This window comes from Dermochelys coriacea, chromosome 2 (genome assembly GCF_009764565.3).
Source record: "Dermochelys coriacea isolate rDerCor1 chromosome 2, rDerCor1.pri.v4, whole genome shotgun sequence".
NCBI classification, from domain to species: domain Eukaryota; kingdom Metazoa; phylum Chordata; order Testudines; family Dermochelyidae; genus Dermochelys; species Dermochelys coriacea.
Genome location: NC_050069.1, coordinates 179096364 through 179111685, shown reverse-complemented (window position 1 = coordinate 179111685; position 15322 = coordinate 179096364). Strand labels below are relative to the sequence as shown.

The following is a 15322-nucleotide window of genomic DNA, read 5'->3' as shown; positions in this document are numbered from 1 at the left end:
CTGTGTTCCATCATAGTGGACAGAATAAAATGGATGAACATAAAACTTTTAAAAAAAGTCTCATTCTATCAATCAAATATTCCAACTTTTTAAACAGAAAACTGGAAAAACAAATTCTATTCTGTGCACCCGTAAGGGCCCCCTCAACATACGTCACCAGCAGAACTCGGACCATGGACCTTCAGTTTTCCAGCACAGACCTCTACCACTTGAGCTAAAGGAGTAACAGTTTTTCTTTAGCTGGACCAGCCATAAAGGATGATGCTCCACACTTCACCAATGGGTAACCACAATTTAATATACAGCACTAAAACATTCGGGGGGGGGGGAGAAATCAGTATTTCCGGGTTCTATTCCTTGCCTTGGGAAGGGAATGTCATGGACAATAAAATGTCTAGTGTTTATGTTTGTTGAAAAAATTTAAAATTATATGATGCGTGTCCCCATTAATGAAGAGCACTTCAGAAAATGGCCCCCTTTATGGCTTGTAAATTATTCTGTGAAGCGTGGGTTGTTTTGCTGAAATCTCATTACTTGGGGTTCTCCCTATTGGAATGTTAGCTGTACTGGAACAACTACCCCCAGCTGGGATCATTCATCTTGGAAGGTGGAAGCGCTAAAGTGTTAAATTAATAGCATAAAATGGTACTTTACAGAAACTGGCTATGGAACAAGTTACCAGAAGAAAGCAGACTAACCCAAAACCTGATAATCTCCAAAGCACATTGAAAGACATGCTTAATTGCCAAAGCCTTTCCCAAATAAAGAGGAAACAAAGAAATAGCAGCAGGAGAGAAAATAAAACAAAATCAGAAAGCAGAGATTCCAAGAATCAGGGAAAGGTGAAGAGGAGAATCCACTATGAAGTCCTCTATTGACACTGCTGAACAATCAATATAACTGGGTTGAGCACTTAGATACTATAGAAAGGGACACCAAAGTACATTAATATCAAAGAAAGCTGAATTGGGATAAAGTATCCCTTGGATACTATTTTCTAATTTTTCTGGATGTGATAGTACTGGACATGCAAGCTGGAATCCGACAAAGGGCCATATAAGATGTTGCACTCACAAGCAAATTTTTGGGACTATGAAATCCAGAGCATGAGACACACAACATATGAGCACAGGACCTGGGTATAAAAACAACCCCAGAGGAGTGGGGGAATGTCTGGCTAAACATACTTAAAGCATACAAGAATGCTTATATTAAAACAATTCATTTCAATACAATGCAGAGAGCACACATAATGCCACAACATATGAATGTGATTCTGGCTTGTATAATGAAAAAAAAAATGATGCTGTATTGTCTTGTTGCATATATATTTCTATTGTAAAAGAAATCAAAGAATTTTAAGAACTTGTATGTAAAACTCTTTGGTAGAGCTGTCTGGAAAACAACAATTATGTTTCTCAACAGCTCTCAGGATTTCCAAGTTTGTTTTGTTCCAATCCTTCAAACACTTTTGCAAAATAGATTGTGTGTCAAAATAGTGGCTCGCACTCACTGGTGACCAGAGAGCCTAGTACATAAAGCATCTTCCCAGAAAAAGCTCTCTTGAAACCAGTAAGTCTCTGCAAAACATTCTGGCTTTGACAAAATGCTGTATTTTGACAAAATTTCATGTAATCCAACATGTTCTGATTAGCGCTAAAATTCTGTGGACAAATTTTGATGTTAATATTATTATATAAATAACTTCATAATCAAGGCTCTAAGCACTTGAGAAATCAAATCTCACCACACTAGCCTGATTCTGATTTCATTTACATTGGTGTAAGTGATTAAAATTGGCCCTATCCTGCTTTCAGGGGCTCTCAGGACCATGATGAGACAGGGATCTTGGCTAAAGGCCAAGAAGTCTTCCCTCAAAATGGTCTGACAGAATTTCCTTGGCCTACCTTTAGGGTAGGTTGCAAGGCCTATTTATTTCCACTGACACTATTTTTTATTTTTTTCTGATCCCACTCCCCATTTTGCTTCATCCCAGCTATCAGTTTGGAAATTAATCCCTTTCATAGGTGGGGCAATTAACTTTTGGGGGCAGAGGAAGGGAATGTTTCAGTTTCCATCATAGCCTGACAAGACAAAGAAAATGGGTATTTGAGCTGCATGATTTTTTCTGAGTGATTTCTGTTTTATACTTTTGTGGTCGTTGGTGCGAATGGGGGAAGCTTTGAAACAGGTGCCCTAATAAATGGGTGAAATTAAATAAATATATATCTATATACACACACACTAGCCCTATTCCTTTAAGGCATTGCAAAAATCCACACAACTGAACAAATTAGGTGCTGAAACGGTGAATTTAGCAATATCTGCAGGTAAGCAACATATCGTGAAAAGCTGGAAATTCAAATGAAACCTCTCATTTAATTAAATAAATTAAAGTATCATCTGTATTGTGGTAGCACCTAAGAGGCTTAGTCATGGACCAGGACCCCATTGTGCAAGGCACTGTACACACAACTGTACACACACAGAAAAGATAGTCCCAAAGAGTTTAGTGGAGTATCCTGCAGTACGATAATAATGAACTTCGTTAAGCGGAAACTGACTAGGCCATGCTATATAATCTCCACAAAATATCATCAACCACCAGTTTAACAGGAAACATTGCAGTGAGGTATCATATTGCTAGTACATATTTATTATTACAAAACATACCTTGCTTACCTGTCTGTCTTCATTTGTTTGAAAAATTTGTAAATTACAGTCATTTGCAGTGAGCATCCATGATAATATTTATTTCAAATATGACCAGGATGTAGGTCAAAATGGCCACGAAGGGATTGTCATTTTTGAATTTTAGAAGTACGAGTCTGCTCTGAAAAGTGACTAAAAATTGAACATATCTTATTTACTGCCTTTGTGCATATTTAGAGTCACAGCTGCTGACTTCAGCGATATAAAGTAACTGACTTTTACTTCTGTTAGCACTGTAGCCAAAATAGCTGGCTGAGCTGCATTCTGCTGCTCCTTGTATATAAACAGAATGCTTACTAAGTTCTAAAGAGCTACACCTTTGTATTACACCGAGGACAATAGAACTGTACAGATACCACTGAAGGTGTAATAAGATGAAGAGCATTGGGCACCACACAGCATCAAGCCTTTATCTTTAGTGATGACATGGGGAAGGAAAGACCCTAGCTTGACTTGTACAGTCCAGGGCCACAAGTACCAAAACCTCTTTATTTAGGAAAAGAACACATCTGATATGGAGTCAGTGAACTAACAGTAGATATGAAACCCTATGCTGTCATTTTACAGTGACTTTGAAGTCCTAGGGTGAAATTTTGAAGTCAATAACAAAACTCCCATTTACTTCACTGGGACCAGGATTTCACCCCAGAATCCAATCACTGACTTCACTGGGAAATATCTGCATGCAACTGAGGATGAGCAAGGCTTTAAACTACTGATATCCCAAAGCAAATGCGTAGTTCTCAAAATAAAACAGGAAGACTGAAAAAGTTAAGTGAAGCCTGATCATTATTGAAATACATTTACCTGGACAGCCCACTTAAGTAAAATAGGCTGAGCCATCCTTATCTATCCACAATGCAGTACTGCAAAATTAGGTGCATTACAAGGCCTGACACTTTCTTCTGAAGCACCTGGCATTGGTTACCGTTGAATGATAAAGGACTAGATTGGAATTGTTGTACTAGATCATTCCTATGTACCTTTACAAGTTAGCTTACCTTGGCCTGAAGTAGGGACTGCAGGCATGTTGATAAATTAATGGCTCATCGAATTCCACTGGAGCTTCAATAAACACAATTCTAGTCTCTGCTGAAATGTTATGTAACTTTTTATGGCTACTTCTCAGCCCAAACCTGAATTTAAAAGAAAAGCACTTGGGTTGCTGAATATTTTAGACCAGTGGTTTTAAACCTTTTTTCATTTGCAGACTCCTGAAAATTTTAGGATGGAGGTGCAGAACCCTTTGGAAATCTTAGACACAGTCTGCGGACCCCCAGAGGTCTGCGAACCACAGGTTGAAAAAAATCACTGTTTTAGACATGAACCTGGGATGCATCGTATGATTTAAAAAGTTTTTAAGAAAAAATTATGTGTACGTGAGGGGGCACCCGTCACCTTATTAAGGAAGAAGGTAATGAGCTCTTTTAGGTTCAGGCAGCACTAACCTGCAAGGCTTGTTCTGCCTGGAGGGAGGAACCTTAAAAAGTAAAAGCCTGCCACAGGAAGGGACAGTAACTGGGGAAGAACGCTGTGCCTCAGAGACAGGTGATTAGAGAGGGAGAGATCAAGGAAGAGGGAGACAATTGTTGCCCCAGCTGCCCCTGAGACTCCCTGTATCAGGTAGAGACCAAATGTTAGCATGCTCCCCCCCAAAAAAGGTGGGGGGGCACCAGGGGAGAGGTGTTGTTTAAGGAAGGATTCTAACCCTGATTGGGACAATAAAAAGCCTACAGACAATCCGGGACCAAGAGGGATGACAGAGATATGGGCCAAGAGGCTAAGCACCGCTTTTCCCCCCTTTCTTTACTTTGTTCCTCCCTGCCCTTAGAGAAGGGGAAGAGAACTTCTTTTTGGAGAGATTCTTATACACCCCCAACAGGGGAAGGACCCTTATGTCAGAGAAAGGAAGCAACCTAAATTGTGGTCTGGTGGGGACTCAATGGGCACTTCTTATTGAATCAAAATTAGCACATTTATAGCTCTGGAACATGAAAAAGGGTGGTCCCTGAATGAAATAAAAGTGAAAGAAGCTTTGGGCTTAGAGAACATTCTGTCTGGAGATCTACACAGGGATTTAAAATTACTTGCAAAATGTACAGTATGTGTAAGTCTATAACGTATGCATGGTCTCAAGTGGTAGCAGGCTAGCAATTCAAGTCACTGAACACTACTAAGCCTTAGGAAATTTAAGATCAAGTTGAAGTAAACAAACAACTTCTTTGCTTTAAATTATAACATTCTGATCTATATGACACCATGTTGCATAATGCAATACTTACAATTTTATTTCCAATATTAATTGATACACAGCATTACTATCACCAGAGGTAACAAAGCCCATTTATAATGTACCTGTAAAGCATCAACAGGGGTCAACAAAAAAATGAAGCACTGATTTGTTAAATACTCTGGGCCACATCCTCAGATGATGTAAATTAGCATTGCTCCATTGATCTCAAGGGTGTGATGCCAATTTACATCAGCTGAGGAACTGACTCTGTCACTTATGAAGGTGAAAGAAAATAGACAAGAGTGATCAGTTGAAGAGCTCACATATACTGCATGCATATTTTACATATACCAGAAAGGTGGCAATAACTCTGAAGAGGTGGTATCTGTATAATTTTTTCATCTTTTGAAGATTGATCCCCCTGGGATCTATATGTTGTAGATCAATAATAAAAACTGAGCATCAGGGAAACAAGAAAAAAAATCACTGCATTTTTGTTGTCGTCATAAACTATAGTTATTTGACTCTCTCTCTTTTGGTTTATGTCGTCACAGGAAGCTCTTGGAGATATTTTCTTGTAAAGCCCGGATGTTTTCCTATATTTGAGCAACTCAAGAGGTATACTGTTGTTATAGTTTTTAAGCAACAGACTAAAGACACTCACTGGTAACATTTAAAAACTTTCCAGTAAAAAAAAAAAAAAGGATTTGCTTAACATAGTAAATATCTATACAAACGAAAGCATCATGGAGGTCATGTCTGCAAATGATATAAAATAACCAGTTTCTAACAAGATGGGTGAAAAGGTAGTCACTGGAACTTATTAATAACTTATTTATTTAGTTATCAATTCAGGAAGGCACTAACTTCCTAACTTTAAGTATTTGAGCAGTCCCACTGAAATCAATGAGAACTATACATACTGACCTTGCATACAAATTTCTAACTGTAGTTTCTGATTTAGTTTCAAACTGTGGTACACACATTCTGTAATACAATGTGCCAAGAATAATCTACAAATTTTATTGTTTCTATTTAGGTTTATATTTTCATTACTTATTGAAGAACAAGCATATGACTAGTGAAATCTGCATTGTGTAACAAAGATGTATCAGGTGAATATATACTGTTTTTGCCCCTTTTCTTTCTGGAGATATAGAAGGAAATTTCAGTAAATTGGATAATTTTTAGAAATTTGTTTTAAATCACACTCAGAATTGTATACAATCTCTTAACAGCATCATCATCAATGGCACTGCTTAGTGCCACAAAACAGTTGTCATAGACATGCGTGAGAGTATATGGAGAATGCTATTTTTTCATTTCCAAGATCGCACTGCCTGGTCCTCTGTGCTTAGCACTGCAGATGTTGCAGAACTGCAATGGGGACATCTGGAAATTTAAAAGAAAGGTACATTAGTTAGATACTACCCTGTATTCTGCAACAAAACAACTATCATATGAAAATTTACCTCAGGATTTTTGGAAGGTAAATGTGAGTCACTCCATGAATTCTATAGCTCTCTAGTGAGCGCATATCTCCTGTGCACATTCGCACATATACATAGAAAGGCAGTATAACAGAATGTATTATGTGCATATTATAATTATGCTTGGAGCCAAGAAGCGGTATATTTCTCCTTGCCTTTGCAGGTGCTCTAAAAGACACACACACACACACACACACCACAAAGATGTACTGAAGCCAAATTCTGCCCGTATGAGGATTAAATACTTATGCGAATAGCTATGTGGAACAAAAACAGCACAAATTACTTGGCATGCTGTCCTCGCTCTTTGGAAGATCTGTGCTGGTGGATCTGGCTGCGAGTAGATTTCTGAGCCACATCCCCAGATGGTGTGGATTGGCATAGCTTCATTGATTTCAAGGGAGCCAGACTGATTTGTACTAGCTGAGGATCTGGGCCAGTCTCTCTATGTTTTGCTACCCAAATCAAACATTTTTTTAACTTCTACTTTTACCCTCATATGTTCCTTACTTTTGCATTATTCTTCCTCCAATATGCCCCGCTATGCCTATATGCATCAAACAGGCTTCCTATAACTATAACCGGCACGGCACCAAACGGTAACCACTCAGCAGAAACTCTGAGGATCAACAGCTAAACACAAGAATATTAAGACTCCGACAGTACCAATTACAATAAAAGTCTTTTTTTTTTTTTAAAACAAATCCTCGTAAAATGTTATCTACCCCTCTCTGTCTAGGAACAAAATTTCAGACTGGCTTTGGCATCCTGGTCTTTCGGCATCCTGGTCTTTCAGCTAAAATTTAACTATTTTTCAGATAATCTAGTTCATAGTAATTATTTCTAATAAATATTGTCTGGTCCAACAACAAATTGCAAAGAAATAATTGCTTTTAAGAGAAAAATTTAAGAGGCTTTATTATTCTGGGAACACGCTAGTAAAATAAAGATCTCTCTGATAAATACTTAAATATATAATTTTTGGTGTGCGAATATTGAGATGCCTTGTTTAGTTTGTTACATTTGCTAGAGAAAGTAGTTCTATAAAACTTTACAACAAAACAGATTTAAGTAAAAAAAAAAATCTTAAATTCCAATTGTTTTTCCTGTTTTATTAACTTTGATACTTTTATTTCTAAATCCCTGTCCAATTTATTTATTTATATATTATAAAAAAAGTTATTTATTGTGTTTTCACTTTACAGCCAAACAATTTAATTCAACAAATAAAGAAAAAAATTCTCAGCAGAAAAGTGAATATAAAAAAAATTTAAATATTTATTCACTAAAACATTAAGATGTTTTCCCTCTAAAATCAGTGAAATTAAGTTTCTTAAGAAACTGTTATTCTGGAATTTAATTAAATTAAAACACGTCATAGAGAGCTGCTATAGAAAGGTTTTAAAAAAATCAAATGGCTCATTCACTAAGTTTGTAAAATGCACTTCATATTCAGATTTGAGAAAAATCAAAATATTTGTCTTGTCTGAGAGCAGCATATTTCATTTAAATTGTATGTATTTTGATTGCAGTTGGGTTAACCACCATTCTCCTAGATACATTCTGAGATACAGTCAGGAATAATTGTAATAATAATTTTATAATCCCCGACAAGCATGTGCCCTTCTCTGTGGATGCAAAAGCAAATCATTTGTCCTTTTGTCCTTGATGAAAGTGATCTCTCATATCGACAGAGATTAAGTTGGTTGCTTACTGTGCTAGGTACAGGGAGACACTCTTTGTGAAACATATGCCTGCAATGGAACACTGTCACACTGAAGGATTTGGATGCATCTGAGGGGAAGAAAATAAATACATTACAATGAGATAGTGAAACAAGGGAGCTGATGGTTATAATAAACTTACATTATCTATGCAAAAGATACTGACATATTCCATTATTTATGCAGAATAATAGTAACATCTTACATTTAAGTAGCATCCTTCAGCTTAACGTATTCCAACAAATTTACAGATTATTATAGGTGTGTAATTATATATATACAGTTAGTGCCACCACAGGTATTAACCACAGTTAATATTGCCCAACACTTTCCATCATGAAACACCATTTTCTAGTGCTTATAATTAATTAATGCTAGTGCTTATAACTTTGCTAAACTTGATACATTTGGGCTGAAATTTTCGATACTACACATCTGCCTAAGGCTGATTTTTTTTTTTTGGTGGGGGGAGGGAATGTCAGTTAAAACAGTTCAACCATTTCTGAGAACAAGGTAAGGGAAAATACATTGTTTTGCCCATTTTAAGAAAAATTTCTACAACTGTTTGTTGAGAAGCTCTAGCACCTCCACAGTTTGGAGCAAGGACTTTAAATTTGGCAAGGGGCTGCTCTGCAGCCAGAGATGTGCTTTTTGATGTCCCCATGAAAATTCACTCAAGTTATAAGCCTCTGAATAACTCTTATAGTACATATAAGACAAAACTCTGGCTGGGATGATTTAGTTGGGAATTGGTCCTGCTTTGAGCAGGGGGTTGGACTAGATGACCTCCTGAAGTCCCTTCCAACCATGATAGTCTATGATTCTATATATTGTCCACAAATAAACAAAAGAATCACCTCACCAGCCATTAATATGCAATTTTTAATGCATTAAAAACAGGTGGCCAACCATCACTGGAACATCCTCCTCGTCCGATTTTCTACCACCAGAGGCCTGTGCTAGGTTTGATGTTGGTGGAGGTGAACACAGTACAGCTACATTGTGAAGCTAGCTCATGTTAGACCAAACCATTTCAGTTCTACTTTCTCTTCTATGCTATGTCAACATCAATTTGGCAAATGATGAAGAAAAAACAAAACTGAAATGAAAATGCTTCTTCAAATGCTCTGCGCCATTGCTCAGTAGCTGGCTTTTTCACTAAGAAGAAAGTAATCTTATTCAAATACTTAGCCATAAGTATTCTCAGTTGGAGGGCTCAGGCCAACTTATTCTATTGAATCAAGCTATAACCATCTCATGCTGAGGAACAAGTGAAAAAAAAAACTATACATATTTTTTGTGATATAGCGCCTTCCCAAAATATGTATCTTCTATAAATAATGCTTTGCTGAATTTCTATTTTCAGGGCTAATCTCAGAAAATGTTTTAAAACTGCAGTCTGTTATAAGAGAAGTGCAAATATCTTAGCACTGAATGAAGCGATGTGTTTTCAAATGCTCATATAGTAACAGGTTTATTCCATGAACAATAATAATTTTTGATTTATATTTCCAAAAAAAGAATTCTCTCTCACAAGGTCTCTTTCCCACCAAACGTCTTACCTGAAGGAAGTATAGGGGAAAGACACGATTCACAGATATTCTCCTCTGTAAGAAAACAAATATTTAAAAATTAATGTCAAAAAACATTATGTTATCATGCCTCAAGCAGATATGGCCCTGTCTTTACTATAGAAATTCCAGCATCCAATGCTGCATTTTGAATAATTATTTATTTATAATGCTCTATGCAGTCTATTAAAAATTTAAGTATGAATCAGAAGCAGCCTTATTGTCAGCATGAAAATATGTAGTAAGGTACTCAAATTCTGTGGAGAACGGACCATTTAAACACCTAGATTGACAGTCAGATCAGAGCTATAAACCTACAGGAAGAGCTTTGAAAGAGGTTAAAAAAAATGGCAGTTTTTTCCATGTACAGTATGCTGTGTCAGACGCTCTGATCCTCTGACTTTACAAATGTCAGGTTCTCTCGTGTTGGAATTATTGCATTTCCTTGAAGTTACACAGCTGATTTTTTTTTATCATTGGTGCTTTTGAAATAGTTTCAGGTATCTTTAAAAGCTGTATTGTAATTTCTTGTTTAGGTTACATATTCTGATTAAGGGAATATTTGTGTAGCCGACAGGTCCCAGTAGGCAGTAACTTTTTATCTTGATCAGAACAGAGACTACTTGGATCAAGATAAAGTACCTGAAACTGGGACCTGTAGTTTCCAGATGCTACCAATTCCTCATTAAAGATGAGGGCTAGCAGCATCCCATTCCATTTTCTGTAAATTAGGTATGAGGCCCAGGCCCTTGGCAAGCTTCCAGTATGGTCCTTGATTAGGCACCCATAGTTTAAAAGCAAAGAATACTGCTCAACAGTTTTGAAGGCTACTGTATTTTGTTTGTACCCACCATCCACACGGATGCCTTTCATCTGAGTTCGGTGCATTTTCTTCAATAGGGACAATGAATCTGCAACAAGTATCTTCTTGCATCCCTCACGTAGCAAAATCTATCGAAATACACAACCAGATAAGATTGTGAAGTCAATTACCATACATGCAGATGGAAAAAAATGCACTCAGACCTTGTCATACATGATGAGGCCAACCTTAAAAACTTCTCATTTGACTAACAAGAAATGCCACCTCAGTACTTAAAGCATTCTCTATATCAATGCTTTGCAAATTCTAAACCTTGGGATTCCCTGTGAAACTAAGGCTTTTCTACACTACGGGGGGAGATCGATCTAAGTTATGCAACTTAAGCTACGTGAATAACGTAGCTGAGGTCGACCTACTTAGATTTACTTACCGCGGCGTCCACACTATGCGATGTCAATTGGAAACTCTCCTGTCGACTCCCCTTGCGCTTCTCATTCAGGTGGAGTACAGGAGTCATGGGAAAGCGATCTGCAGTTGATTTAGCAGGTCTTCACTAGACCCGCTAAATTGACCGACAATGCAACTGCTGTCGAATCCCCGGTAAGTGTAGACAAGGCCTAAGAAATGTTTGATTACTCTCTCCCCAAAAATATCTAAGCAAGCAAAATTTGTAACCATAACCAAACTACAAGCAAAGTTATGATGTTTCAAAAGAAAAACTTAATTAGAAAGGAGGGGAGGGGGTAAAAATTTTTAAGTACCCACTCAATTCATTACAATGGATGAACTTGCTTATGGTAAGGTCCCAATGGAAGAAAATCTAAGGGAAAAAAGGACCTCAGGAGAACTGGCAATTTCTCAAAGGCACAACAGCAAACTATCCCAACATGAATGAAAGATATGTAGAATACTAAGAGGCCACTATGGCTGCAACAGGAATGCTGCATCTTTAATGACCTGCACATCAAAAAGGGGTCCTACAAAAAGTGTAAACGTAGACAAATTTATAAGGATGAGTATGAAAGAGTAGCACAAATAGGCAGGAACAAAATCAGAAAGGCTAAAGCACAAAATGTGTTAGACTTACCAAGGGACATAAAATGTAATAAGAGGTTGTATAAATACATTAGCTGTGAGAGAAAGACCAATAAAAATGTAGGTCATCTACTTAGTATGGACAGAGAACTATAAATAGATGATATCACAAAGGTTGAGGTGTTTAATGCTTACTTTGCTTCAGTCCTCACTAAAAATGTAAATTGTGACTAGATACTTAACAGAATTAATATTAACAAGGGGAAAGAAACAGATTAAAGAGAGAAAGAACGGGTTAAAGAATATTTACACAAGTTAGATGTATTCAAGTCAGTGAAACCTGATGAAATTCACCTTAAGGTACTTAAGAAACTAGCTGAAACAATCTTGGAACCATTAGCAATTATCTTTGAGACCTTAAGAAGGAAGGGTTAGGTGGCAGAGGACTGAAGAAGAAGTAATATAGTACTTATCTTTTAAATGTACTCATCAGCCTAAGTTCAATAGCTGAAAAGATATTGGAACAAATTATTAAACAACCAATTTGTAAGCACCTAGAGGATAAGAGCATTATAAGTAATAGCGAACATGGATTTGTCAAGAACAAATCATGCCAAAATCAACCTAATTTCCTTCTCTGAAAGGATTACTGGCCTAATGGATGGGGGGAAGCAGCAGTAGTAGTATATCGTGGTTTTAGTAAGGCTTCTGACAGTCTCCTATGACATTCTCAAATAAACTACAGAAATGTGGTCTAGATGAGATTACTATAAAGTAGTTGCAAAACTCCTTGAAAGACCATACTGAGAGTAGTTATCACTGGTTCACTGTCTAACTGGGGTGATGAATCTAGCTGGATCCTGCCTGGTCTGTCCTGGGTCCAGTACTATTCAATCTTTTCATTAATGACTTGGATTACGGAGTGGAGCACATGCTTATAAAATCTGTTGATTACTCCAAGATGGGAAGGGTTGCTAGCATTTTTTAAGACAGGATTAGAATTAAAAACCAACCTTGATAATTTGGAGAATTGGTCTGAAATCAACAAGATTAAATTCAAGACAGACAAGTGCAAAGTATTACAGTTAGAAAGGAAAAAAAAATCAAATGCTTAACTACAAAATGGGGAATAACTGGCTTGGTGGGAGTACTGCTGAAAAGGATCTGGGGGTTATAGTGGATGACAAATTGAGTTAACAATGAGATGCACTTGCAAAAAAGGCTAATTTCATTCTGGGGTGCAGTCACAAAAGTTTCATATGTAAGACATGGGAGGTAGTTGTCCTGCTCTACTCGGCATTCATGAGGCCTCAGCTGGAGTACTTTGGAAAAATTGGAGTACTTTAAGAAAGATGTGAACAAATTGGAGAGATTCCAGAAGAGAGCTATAAAAGGAAAAAAGGTTTAGAAAAGCTGACCTATGAGGAAAGGTTAAAAAAACTGACTATGTTTAGCCTTGAGAAAAGAAAACTGAGGGGGGACTTAACAGTTTTCAAATATGTATAAGGTTGTTATAAAGAGGATGGTGACCATTTGTTCTTTGTGAAGGTAGAACAAGAATAATGGGCTTAATCTGCAGCAACGGAGATTTGGGTTAGATATTGGGAAAAACTTGCTAACTATAAGCAGAGTTACGTACTAGAATAGGCTTTCAGAGGAAAGTTGGGGGATTTTAAGAACAGGTTATACAAACACCTGTCAGAGATCATCTAGGTATACTTGGTCCTGCCTCAGTGCAGTGGGGGTGAGGCTGGCGGGAGGGCGCTGGACTACATGACCTATTAAGGTCCTTTCCAGCCATTCTTTTCTATGCTTCTAGAATCACATTGGTCCCTTCTGGCTTTATAATCTACGAATTCAGCTCTTCTAGCTGGCAAGACAGGTTAAGCGAGCCACTCAAGATGAACGATTGAAGGTATCAGCAAGGGGACAACTCATTAAGGAAAATTTTCTTCAGCATGTTTGTCCACATGGATTCCCTTCTTGATGCGCACACTTTCCATGAGCACAAGATCAGATTCATTTGCTCAGCGGTGTCAGCTGGAGCCATGACTGCACCCTGCATGTCCTTGCTCCCCACCCTCCTCCAAGGGCATAAAGGGCTGAGCAAGGCCATCAACAAACTGGGTGTATTCCTGAATTTTTTTGTCCTGTTGATGTAAGATGACAATGCCCTTATTACATCGAGTGTGAAGTTTAGCTTCTCCTGGGGTGGAATGAGGCTTTGGAAAGAAAATGGGAGGTGAATGGATTGGTTTATATGGAACTCTGACACAACCTTGGGCAGAAACTTGGGGTGAAGTCTGAGAGCCACCCTGTCCTTATGAAACTGTATAATGAGTACCTGTCATCTTCCCTACCCTTCAAGCTGATGTAATAGTCATTAACAGCCTTCACAGAAAGGTGATATACGGAACAGGTTGCTAAAGGCTCAACAGGAGGACCCATCACCTTGCTAATACTATACTGAGGTTTCCGAAGAGGAAAGGGGCTCCCACAAAGAAAGAAAAACATGAATGATGTCCTTGGGGAATCTAGCCCTGGAGCGTGGAAAAAAAAACAGGATGGCCCTGGATAGGAGGGTGATATGCAGATATTGCTATTAAGTGGACCCTTATGGAGCTGCTGGAAAGTTGAGATTTGTTTCAGGGCAAGCAAATAGTCCAATATTGCTGAAATTGGTGACGTTAAGAGAGAAAGCTAGTATTGACATGCCGAAATAGAGAACCTCTTCCATTTAGCTTTGTAGATCAGTAATTGTGGTTCTAATTAACACACACTGGCACACTGTGCAGAGAAAAGATGGACGCTGCAGAGGCATCATTGCCACAGGCGGTAGGAAGGATAGTTGAGCCCGCTTGGTCCTTTAGGCCCTTGCTGGGGATGGGGAGGGAACAAGGATATCTAAGATGCAGGCACAGCCCCAGCGGACACTACTGGCCAAAAGAAACCAATCTTGTACAATTAGGTCACATGTCCTCCAAGAATGGAATCCATATGGACAATCAGTGGATGAATTTGCACTTATGCTCCAAATTTCAAGACTCAAGTTAGTATATTACCAAGATAAAGGCACCTCACTTCCATAAGAAAGATGAGCTTGCTGAGAAGGGATAATAAATCCTATTGAAAATACTGACAGCCCCATTTCAACTCTGGAAGTTGCAGGCATGCTCTGATTCAGACAGATGAGCCCACACTTCTGAATCAGGAGCAATCACCCACACCAAATGGAGAGCTGCACATTGTCTGCTGCTGGCTCTCTCAGTCCTCTGCCTTTTATAATTGACAGCAGAAGTCAAACCTTCTCATGGCCCCATCATCCCAAGATGTCTTCATGCCCCAGAAAACTATTAGAAGCTGCATCATGGGGCACCTTTTTAATCACCAAGCCTGATTCCAAGTAAGAATTTGTTGTCTTCCCACAGAGAACAGAATTCTTTCAAAATACACTACCATAAAAGCTGTAGCCTTCCCACTATCTCCCTTGCTCCTCCCACACCTCCTCATTTCTCACCCCCACAAAAAGGGGGATGGACAGGCATTTTCCTGCAGTGCCCCGCCACTTCCAATCACTTATATCCTCCATCCTATACCCACGTTCGTTACTCCTTTCCCAAGATCCTGATCTTTCTCCTCCCAGGGGCAACTTCTTTGCCAGTGCCGTCATCCCAGCCAATTTGTATGTCTACTTAAAACAAAAAAAAAAAAAAAAAAAACCAAAAACCTAAAAA

The 15322-nt window shown here is 38.2% G+C and overlaps 1 protein-coding gene across 6 annotated transcripts in view; it reads right to left on the bottom strand.

Annotated features, from left to right (window-relative positions):
• Positions 1-4974: 4974 nt before the first annotated feature.
• The window catches only part of VPS41 (VPS41 subunit of HOPS complex), a 167854-nt gene continuing 157506 nt past the window's right edge, over positions 4975-15322 (bottom strand). For 5 of the 6 annotated variants that reach the window (XM_038388387.2, XM_038388388.2, XM_043508710.1 and 2 more), the window contains 4 exons: positions 10582-10681; positions 9722-9766; positions 8150-8229; positions 4975-6337 (listed from right to left, as the gene is read on the bottom strand). In XM_038388387.2, the coding sequence (XP_038244315.1) occupies positions 6257-6337; positions 8150-8229; positions 9722-9766; positions 10582-10681 (306 nt within the window). In that variant the 3' untranslated portion in view covers positions 4975-6256. The remainder of the gene's footprint in view (positions 6338-8149; positions 8230-9721; positions 9767-10581; positions 10682-15322) is intronic. The other variant, XM_043508713.1, reaches the window with a different exon arrangement.